Source organism: Lolium rigidum, chromosome 5, assembly GCF_022539505.1.
Source record: "Lolium rigidum isolate FL_2022 chromosome 5, APGP_CSIRO_Lrig_0.1, whole genome shotgun sequence".
Taxonomy (NCBI): domain Eukaryota; kingdom Viridiplantae; phylum Streptophyta; class Magnoliopsida; order Poales; family Poaceae; genus Lolium; species Lolium rigidum.
The window spans coordinates 40,914,747-40,926,057 of record NC_061512.1 but is presented as its reverse complement, the minus strand read 5'-3'; the positions used below and the strand labels follow the sequence as shown (position 1 = coordinate 40,926,057).

Genomic DNA, 11,311 nt, shown 5'->3' with positions numbered 1-11,311 from the left:
AAACAGCTCGTGTGTACTTCTATAGACATACCTTGGACTCGCATATGTTTCTGTTGTACCACTCTGAGAGATGTAATATGGGTGGAACGGTGTTTCACTTGTGTTATGTCAACGACTTGTGTACTACACCATGCAGTGGTACGCTGGGTCACCACACAACGTTGTGGCAAAGCTCGTCGCCGGTGGATTCGTGTCTGAAGAAACCGTCGACATGGAAGCCGTACTCTTCCTGGCTGCCCACACTGTACGTTTCTTCCTCTTGCCGGTGTGCCACTAGTGCCTCTTGTGCACCGGTGTTGGAGCCACACGTGGATCTTTTGGATGGTGTCCTTGATCTCTGCCACTCACCGCCCAAATGGCTATTGCCGCACACCCATGAAGCGTTTCCAACCATGATGTACTATCTCTACGGCGCTGACCGTATCCTCTTAGGATACTGGCCATGCATCTGACGTGACGCTGGCGGTATCTACGAGTGAGAGTGACGCATCCTGGTGGTGTTGATCATCACCGGAGGTCCGGAGGCGAAGTCTATCCATGTGAGAGACATGCAACTTGCGCTTCATCACCATATGTGGATTTAGTGTGCACCCTCGGTTGATGATTGTTGATGCGGTGGACCTGGTGTAGTTCACCGCTAGAGGTATTTTGTGGTCCTGGATTGTAGTTGTGACAGCAACAACTAAGCGGCAGCAGTGGAGGAAGCCATGGTTGTAGCAGCAGTGGCGGTGAACAAGGAATAAGACAACAATTTTCGGTAGACATATAAGCAGAGTCTTCTATGCGGTAGTGTCCTACGTATAGAAGCGGTGGTATTCAAGTTGTTTATACAAATTAGATATGACTTAATTATTTATTAATAATTATTGATAATTTGTTACAGATCATCATTTCCTCAGTTATGAAAAGGTATCGAACGATCTCAACCATTGTTGTGTTTAAGTTTGGAAAGAGGGGGTGCATTGAAGCAGAAGTGACCTTTTATTGCAATGCTGCATGTGAAACTTAGACCTGGTCTATCTCCATCCATCCATTGATACACAAAAAAAAACAGTTGGTCCGGTGAACAACATCAAAACGAAGTCTCTAAGTCTGGCTCAAGTGATCTTAAACCAAAAGTATTGTTCCAAAGGACTCGATAAACCTAGATCTCAAGGGAAAAAAGCAATAATATTACAATTCGACAATCCGGATCGAATGTATCACTTGAAAAATAAGCCTTACATTAAACTTGAAACTTAAACATGAAATATGGTACATATATGGATGAAATTTGAGACCATTGTCACATGGAAGCCCTTCCAGCCGTGTAGTGCTGGTAAGGAACTTCCTTTATTTTCAATGACACATTACAAGGACATTATCACACTGTCTCTTAGTAATGGTTCGTCTTTAATACTGCTGGCTGATGGGCTTATCCTTGATAGAGATGGAAGACATCCTTATCACAAATTTACAGGCTGTCTTATTGGTACTCGAGAGAAGTTTAAATAGCGAAGCCATGCCTTGAAACCTAACCTTTGGAGAAGCATTACCTCGCCGACAGCCACCATGAAGATGAACCAAGCAACATCGAGAAATAGGAAAAGGGCTACGATAGCACACGAAATATAAGTTGTTACTGGAGCAGCCGGTGCCATCACCACGTAGAGTCCAAGCATAAATGCAGCAGCCAGGGACTTGGCCGAGATGTAGACAAAGACGATGGAAATGACAAAGGCGCTCATTCGCGTGCGTATGTCCACTGCAGGCACCCCAGCGAACATGACGTTCATGGTTGCAAGACCGGAGCAAACTAATGCCAGTGTGTTGAAGACGATGAACGCTTTGAAGACTGGTTGTTCAGCAAGCACAGCTATACCAGCTGTATTAGGCTTACCCTTCAGGTCTTCTGTTCGGAAACCACCAGGTAAGGTGAATGCTGCAGCAAAAGCTACTGTCACAATAAGCACTGACCCAATGCCAATAATCTGCGAGGAATCTGTGATCTTCTTTTCTTCTTCTTTTTCATTTATTTGCTGGACATGTCTATTGAGGAACAAATCGCACCGGCCGTAAGTACCAGTTTTAGCTCCAGCACCTTTAAGTAGTACATATATCCTATTTCGTGGGTGCTGCAAACAAGGTAATTGAACAAGGTTAACTAGTTTCTCATGACTATATACCTTGAAGAATGTTAACTAGCTAGTACGTATTTTTGTAATATCTTGACAAAGAACTATTGATTTAAAAAACACGATGGAAGAATAATTTGATGAAATACCAGCACGTAATTAAGCCCTTGGGGTACCATCTTCCATGCAATATCCATTGGTGTCTGCCCTAGGTTATTTACTAAATCCAGTTGAACTTTCGGGTTGTGAATTAGAAGATAGAAACTCCACTGGTTCCCAACCGTGGCAGCAAGATGTAGTGGAGTGTTCCCATCATTGTCTTGCACATTAAGGATTGAGGGAAACAACTTGTGACTGTGCCAACCTCCGAACATACTTGGGCGCTGGTTCTTGATCGCAACATGTAGGAAGGTTTGGCCTTGAGTGTCACGTAGTTCTGCACATGTAGGTGCCTTTTTCAGCAAGATGCGAATTGTGGACCATGAATTTCGCATCGCTGCCACATGTATAGGGAACAACCCAAGGTTGTCGCCTTGAAATGCTGATGATTCATCGCGCTCTAGTAATAGTTTGATCACGGCCTTGCACCGACTCCCCCATGATATGGCAATGTGAAGAGGCGTACTTCCAGTGCATTGGTCCACTTGTTTGGTGAGGACATTGTTCCAGTCCAGTAACTTCTTTGTCATCGCTGCAATTTCAGATGTTTATTTTAGTTATCAGACAACTATATATGATGAAAAATTGTGTAAGTTGTAAATCGTGCAAGTAAGGTTTCTTCATTAACTTACTGAAAATCAATGTCAACTAAACATAAACAATGTTTTTTGGCTTATAAAATTAGCATGAGAGAGTGTGTTAATGGTAACTTGAACCTTGGAAAGAGTGAATTGGCAATTGTCAAGGACTTATGGTATGATTATGTTGTTTGTGAATGAATAAAATGGAAATATGTGTGATGCTTTTGTTTCAATAGTGGTGCATGCTTGTGTATTTGTTTTTCTTCTGCTTGTTACAGAAGTATTGTCTAACATTTCCTAAGGCTACCCAGGACACAAAAAACCTATAGGAATGCAAAATTGCACCACGAGCCCTAAACTAACAATCATTTATAACACCTGCTAATTGCAGATGGCTATAAGGTAATAAAAGTTGTCAATGTTATTACAGGTGGTTCAAGTGCTCTATTAATGATTATTCATAGTTGAGAACATCAATAACAAGACTGTTGCAGGATCTGCAACTTCGATATCTTGGACACTCAGTAAAGACACACTCATCAACATATTTTCCACCCGGCAAAGACATGTTTCCAGTTTTTTTTTCTTTCTTTCGGACACTTGAAAAAGATGCCTTTGTCTTCTGTATATCCATTAATCTCGGAAAGGTTCTGAGCCTGGACAGACGTTCCTTTTGAAAAAAAATAGCCGGATGGCCCTCGCTAGTGCCAGGGTGTTGTCTTAAATTTGTTGGATGTGAGAAATAAATTTATAGTTTCATGAAAATAATACGGTTCAGCCTATATCACATGGGTGAAGAACATGTTTAATCATGATTATTATTTTAACCCGATCTTTATTATGGAATTTCCATGTATATATATATATATATATAACCATAAATTTAATATGTACATGACACTAAATGAGTAAAAATGATTAATTAAAGTTCTAAGCGCAAGAAATATGATAGTTCTTATGTGGTGTTAGATTGGTATATATATCAGGCTAATATTAAGTTTGTATGTCGTTGATAGTAGATGTGCAAATACAAAATAATGTCACGGACCAAACAAAAATTAGAGCTCATTCAAGCAATGGTTTGATGGTTTGAGCTAATATTATGAACACTATATCAAAGTTTTCTTATAGAAGTGAAATAAAACAAATCTTCATCAAAAAATAGTTGAACTAAACATTATAATAGTTTCATCACATTTGTGCATGCCATAGTGGTCTATCTGTTTCATTTTTATTAGATATATGCGGCATTCTTCCTTGGCCCTTATGTTCTGAAATATGTGACATACATATATGAATATTCTCCGCAATAGACCTTTGACATATATGTTGCTAAAGTTTAACCAAAGTTTGAAAATATTTTAGAATTGAATGTAAATTTTGTTTTTATTTATCCATTGTTAATATATATACAATATTTTGCAATCAATGTTAGGACTATTATTTTTCACTTTGTTTTGGAATTTTGGCTTTGATGTATCATGTAATAGGACGTGGCTTAGATGGCATAGTTCCAACCTCCTAATCAATATTCAATTTCATTGTTCAATGACATGTGCTCTTAAGTTAACTTCATTACATAATAATGAAAAACATATAAAATACTCCAAATATATGTAGTATATCTAATCATATAAAGCAAACAATGGTGTTTATAATTTTGTCTAGAAGCTAGAACAATATGCATTCTAGTCCCTCCGAGTTAAAAATTATTTGCACGATCTATGATGTGGATATAAATATGAAATATATCAACGAATTCACCTAACATCACTAACTCTTAAGATATGAACAACCCAGCATACATCGTCCAATCCTTCGGTAATGTAGGTTTGTATATTTGTTTTGCATATATGTACAAGTGGACACGTATTTCTAAGAGAATGAAAAAATATGCACTAAAATAGTCACTTGTTTAGGTTCAACACTTTAATTTCATCAAGCAACACAACTAGCATATTCACCCATTTATGCCCATAGAGGCAACTGTCCGCTCGTTTAATCCGTTTAAGATGAATGTAAATCCTTTTTCGGTCAGTTTGTGCATGAAGTTTGACACGTTAGATTTTGGTAAGTGTATCTATGGATAGGAATGACATAAGTACTCCAACTCACAATTAGGATCCCCCAAAGAATGTTCAGAGGATGTTTACATACATAATTTGCTTCTGATGTAATGCATTATGTTGTACTTACAAAACATACATATTTAATTTCAACAAAGAGTTACTGAATGCAGTTTCAATGTAGATCTGTTACTTTGAAGATCTGCCGGTTGTGATCAGTCCCGTGAAAATTATTGTTGTTGCCCTAGAATTATTAAGAGATAATATTTCTAGTATGCTAATGAATAAAGGTCTATACGACTGAAAATTGGATGCTTATGTTTTTCTTGTGATAATTTCTAGCATATTCATAATATTTTCAGCTATACATTATGATATATTAGTTGTGATACTTGTGGATATAATTAAATTTGGGTCAAAGATAATCCGCCAGATTAGTAGTAGTTGGACCCATTATTTTTTGTAGAACTTTCTACTATATCTCTCCTTTACAATCTTATTTTGATTGTAACATGCGGATTATTATAGATCAAGTCAATATTTTCTAATTGACAATATACATCCGTGTGATCCTGATATTTTAGGAGTAGTCGATGTGTCGAATTTTAACATGTGCATCAGTTTCTAAAACTAAACATAATAGATAATCAATTGTTTTGTGGTTTTTTATAATTAAAATTATCGAATTTGTGAAGAATCTATATGCTAGTGTTGATGATCTTTGGGCAGAATGATTTATTAAAAGGACTTTAAGGAATATCTATAAGCTGAGGTTATTAAATATTTGTATCTACTTTTATGTCATGTAGTAAAAACGATATCTTGTGATTATTTGTGCATAGTCAAGATCACGTGTGCAGATCGGTGTGACTACATTCCCAAATCAGTTTGTACGAGCAATCTTCAAACGTGAAAGTACCAACTACACCGAGCGCACGCAATTTTATTTTTAAAGGATTCGGCCATGCCTATGGATAGATATAGCCTAATTGTTTTCACGTCCATGTAAGTCATGTAAAAAAAACCTTAGCTAGCTGGCTCTGCTCTTTCCACGGAGCATGAAATATATTTTCTTTTAAAGATTTGACTATTTGCATGTTGTTATAGGCTTTGGGTCGATTCAATCACGTATTGGACAATGTGTAACATTGTAATAATTGGAACATGTGTCCAAAATTTATTACGCTTGTGATTTAAAATCTTATCCATGAATTTCTGATCTAACTGTCAATATCATAATTTAGATTATGTGGCTTAATCTGGTGACTTTATTAGACATACATATATTGCTTTTAGTATATAATAGATAGATAGAATAGATAATAGACAATAGGTATAGGTGTAGAAGGGATAGATTGATTTATAATGGCCAAAAATCCGGTAACACGGCAATCAACTCTAAGGAAACTGTAGTGAAGTAATCATAAAACTATGAGATGGACAAAAATACTGCAGCGACTTAAAATCATACTACCTCCGTTTCAAGGAATAAGGCGCACACGTATTCCAAGACGAACTTTGACCATAAAAATTAAACAGCAAAATCTTGACTATATTATATGTAATTAGTGTCGTTGGATTCGTATTGAAAAGAACTTTTTAATGATACTAATTTCATAGAAATAATCTTTACCTATTTGAAGTAATTGTTGGTCAAACAAAAAGCTCGTAAAACGAGGGCGCCTTATTCCTTGAAACGGAGGTAGTAAAACAGTAGTACGCACCTTTTCCCCTAAGCACCCCAATGTGCAAGACGTTTTGTCCATCAGGTCCAGAGTAGGACAGGTCCGAGTTCTTTGAATGCAGCAAGTCCGCAATCTCATCAAGGCCCAGTGAGACGGCTAGGTACAAGGGCGAGGTGGCGTTTTCACGCGGGATGCAGGCCAATTCTGCGTCCTCCTCCATTAACTTGTTAACCATTTTCTTCATGCTTTTCTTGTCACCCAATCGGAGGGCGTCGTGAAGGGCCGTCTCGCCTTGCTTGTTCGTCTTTCTCAGCACCTCGTTCACCCTCGCGTCACCACCACCACCGGGCTCAGCTCTCGCCAGACTGATGAGATGAGAGAGCATCTCGATCCCACCAGCTCTGGCAGCGTAGTGGAATGGTGTGTCGCCATTGCGGTTGCCGGCGTCCAGGAGGTGCTTGGCCTTGGCGTGGATCATGGTTGCGCACGTCAAGCGACCGTGACCAACGGCGCTACTGGCCGCCACCACATGGAGGATCGAGTCCAGCTCAAGGGTCTCCACCCTGTCAACGGCGATGTCCACCCGCTCAATGTCGACGACGACTTCAGGCGCGAACACCACCGGCCTGGTAGCTGCGTCGTCATTGCGCAGAATGGCACGCAGTTTCGCCCAGTCGCCGGCCCGAGCTGCCATCAGCAGCTCGGGGTGGTGCTGGTGCTGGTGCAGCTGCACCTCTAGTTTTGCCTCCTCGCGCGACTCGGCAGGTTGCATTTTGTTCTCCAACTATGTTTGTGTACAAATTATCGACTAATTGATAGCACAGGCGCGCAGCGGTTCTCCGTGTACGCATGTGTATATATAGCTAGCGGCAGCCTCGAAGAGCCTGCATACTAGAAAGATTCGCCTCGCCAAGTACCTATACGTGCGCTGTTGGTTTGGCATCAATCCTTTGCCATGTCGTTCCCGTTCACTTCTCATTTGGCTCCATTCCTGTACCTTTTGGGTAGGAATGAATCCTTTGTCATATCTTTGCCCTTCACTTCTTCTTTATTCCCTTTTAAGATGAAACCCATTAAGTTCCGCCAAATTGTATTGTTTTTAATAGCACTAGCAAATGTACATGTGCAAAGCACATTTTGTCTAATTTACATAAACCATGTGTGGTGACCCAGCATACCACTGCATGGTGTAGTATGCAAGTCTGATATAACACCAATGAAACACAGTTCCACTAGTATTATATCGCTCAGAGTGGTACAACAGAAACATATGCGGGTCCAAGACATGTCTATAGAATTACAACATTTACTCTGTTACATAAGATCATTACAGCCTCCTACTTTACAATGAGGTAAAACTGCAAATAAACTCCAGAAGAACGACTCGTAGTCTAGTCCTAACACGAACTCTAATTGTAGAGTATTTAACTAGCTACAGAGGCTATGAATAGATTCTAGCTAAATAGGAGCTAAGTTTAGGAAGCTAGTTCCTTTCTATTGCTAATCTAGGTTTCTGCTTGTTGGATGTGGTATCTGACTCTTCTGACAGGTTCCTCGTCCCTTGAAGTAGTTGTTGACTCCTCGGCCTTCGAGTTGCACTGTAGATCCTCCTTCGATGCCTCCATATCTAAGCAGGGGATTTAAGAGTGGGATGAGTACGAGCGTACTCAACAAGTTCATTATAGGAAAGAGGTGTTTAATGCACTAGCTACAGCATTAGACCAGAAAGTCTAATACCAATGCAAGTTTTCATAATCATTTCTTCAACAGGTTGATTTTATTCAGAAGAACTATGTCCGTCAGCCTTCACCGGTTTACTAGAACTTCATGGAGCTCCTTTCCGGCAGCGTTCGCAGTTCCATATCCCGGAACGTGGAGTGACAGGTCACGGTTCTTTACACTCTGCAGAGGTGTGTTGCTTTACCCATAAGAGATCTTAACCTTGGTGCCAACCGAGCCGCGAGCTCGTCCACACTTCCTTTGGTGTGAGGCCCGGTATAAGGTCTAGCCAATCATGTTCCTCCGCTACCTCGAACACCCACCCTTTGTTGCATGCCCCGACCCTCGGTCCACGTCGGTCCCATTATTCCTGTAGATTTCAAGGTGGACCCCGACCACGACAACAGTGCCGGGCTCTACCATACACTCCTACGCCGGTAGCTGCAACCCATCCTAGACCGCAATACCGTGGGGACTTAGGACTCCCCAGCCTCACCATCTTGCTCCTTCGGGCGACAAGTGTACTACGGACTATGCCGTGGGGACTTAGGACTCCCCAGCCTCACCAGCTTGCCCCCTTGGATTACAAGTGTACTACGGTAAAGCGCATCCATTGATGAACGAGAGGTGGAAACACTTTTGACTACTCCGTCCCACTCCGGATCTTATGGTTAACACGGGTATTACGGCACAAGAATCACTCGGCGACATTTGTTGTTTAATCCTAGATGGATATAAACCCGTGCAATGGAACCTCCACCATATCAACACAATCCATGGTTCCATTGCCCACCACATAGTCATATTCATAGTTATGAAAATAGTGGTTTTGATTTTTATGCAATTGTGATAACCATAATACTTTGCAAGTAATTTGATAGAAATACTCAAATGACATGAGCAAGTGATGAACTTGCCTTTCTTGACTGCAAGATTATGCAGGCAAGGTCTTCGATACGCAATAACTCCAAATTCTGAAATAGCAATCATCGTCCGGTAAGGACGATGTTTAAAAGATTGGCAAAGATGCAATAATGCATAAGTATGAGATGCAATCGCTCTAAGCGTGGCCTAACCCCGATGATTTAGGATTAGTGAGTGGTATTGATTAGTTCAGGGTGTGTTGCATTTTTAGAATGCTTCTCATTCAAGGTTCTTATTCAGGTGTGGTTACATGGTATCATAAACAGGTACTGCAATATATCATAACAATAATATTAGTAGCACATAACTATAACATTTGGTATAATCCTAACATGTAATGAATAGTGGTTGTTTTTAGCACTACATGACATGGTTAATGATTAATTATCATATACTTCAAAAGAATAACTTTTGAAGAACATGTTCTTTAATAAAGAACAAGTATGATAATTAGGGTTGTGGAGTTCTATGGTTTACTATGGTTTCAACTAATTTCTGGAGTAAGGTTTAGATGGATCACAACCTAGTTGGATTCATCAGCTACTAGGGCTTGTATTGTTGAATTAAGCCTAGGCATCTTAAGCAATTAATTCCACATGGGTGCTATCAAGATTGGTTTATCTTGCTAGTGATAGCTGGCTAGGGTTTATAGGTCCTTATAAGCAGGGTTGATGATGATTCCTTATTTTCTTCAAAAGAATAGCTTTTGAAGAACATACTTCTTAAATAATAAGAAGTATATCAATTAGGGTTGAGGTTGTCTAGGTTTTGCTATTTGATTCACTAAGTAAGGAATGATTGGCTCCTAAATAGGATGGTTCATAATTATGAAGTATTTGTAGTGTTCAGTGGACTTGGTTATGTAATGATAAATATTGAGCCTAGATGCTATTTGGATTCATCACAATGGTGTGATGCTAATTAAGGTTAATTAAGGATGAGATCCTTGTGATAGGAATTAGGTTTGATTAAGATGAACACATGGGATGCTAATTAGTAGTGATAGGGTTCCCATATGTTATGTGGATTTGAACAAGTATTTAGTTGCTGAATATGAATCTATGGTTACTAATGAAGTAACATGATCACATATTACTTAGGGTTCATGTTTGGGAATAATTTAGGTTTCATATGAAGTAGTGGAGCTAAGGTTCCTAATTGAATTAGGGTTTTAGGGTTACACATGAAATGATGAGTTCTTATTTTTCTACCATATGGAACTAGGTTTGCATAATTACTATTTAGTTCATAGGTTAATAACTTCATTAATAAAGTTGAAGTTATTAATAACTTCAAAATAAAATAATATTCAATTTGGCCTTTTATTATTTTTAAATAATTTACTAATTAGGGTAATTAATAATTAGGCTTAAATTTCCACTAATAGAAACTGAATAGGATAACAAATAAAGAAAATGGGTTTTCATGTTTTCTTTATTTGCTTACTGGATTTAATTATTTTATAAATTTTTTCTTAATTTATGAATTTTAATTGTATTTAGAATTAAAATTAAAAGCTTAAATATCAAATATTAAATAATTGAATTTTTATTAAAAATAAAAATTTCATATTATATTTTTATTGGATAGATTTTTCTTTTCGAGGAATTTTAATATCTCATTTATATTTTTCTGAGTTAAATTGGATTTTCTAAATTTATTTGAAGTTGCAGTATTTTTCTGGTATTTGAAATAAAGCAAAAACTACTAGATGTACCCGGGCTACTACTACCTACAGACGCAGACAGGTGGGCCTCGGTCCACGCCGGCTGCCACGCGGACGGAGACCAAGTCAAAATCCACGACGTGGCAGAGAACTCCCTCTGCCGGCGGGATGCCGGTGACGGCGCCGCCGTTTCTGGGTTCGGCCGGACGGGCTCCTCACATCAATCGAACCAGCACGCTACGGTGAGCATTATGGTACTGATGACCCACAAGTATAGGGGATCGCAACAGTCTTCGAAGGAAGTATTACCCAATTTATTGATTCGACACAAGGGGAGACAAAGAATACTTGAAAGCCTTAACAGCGGAGTTGTCAATTCAGCTGCACCGAAACAGAC

General features: G+C 39.1%; 1 protein-coding gene across 1 annotated transcript; it reads right to left on the bottom strand.

Moving 5' to 3' along the window:
- Positions 1–1,291: 1,291 nt before the first annotated feature.
- On the bottom strand, positions 1,292–7,377 carry LOC124652418 (ankyrin repeat-containing protein At5g02620-like). The gene is made up of 3 exons (XM_047191428.1): positions 6,645–7,377; positions 2,264–2,805; positions 1,292–2,114 (listed from the first exon to the last, which is right to left on the bottom strand). The coding sequence occupies exons 1-3, from the start codon at positions 7,375–7,377 to the stop codon at positions 1,446–1,448; spliced, it is 1,944 nt and encodes a 647-aa protein (XP_047047384.1). The 3' UTR covers positions 1,292–1,445.
- Between the last annotated feature and the right edge of the window lie 3,934 nt (positions 7,378–11,311).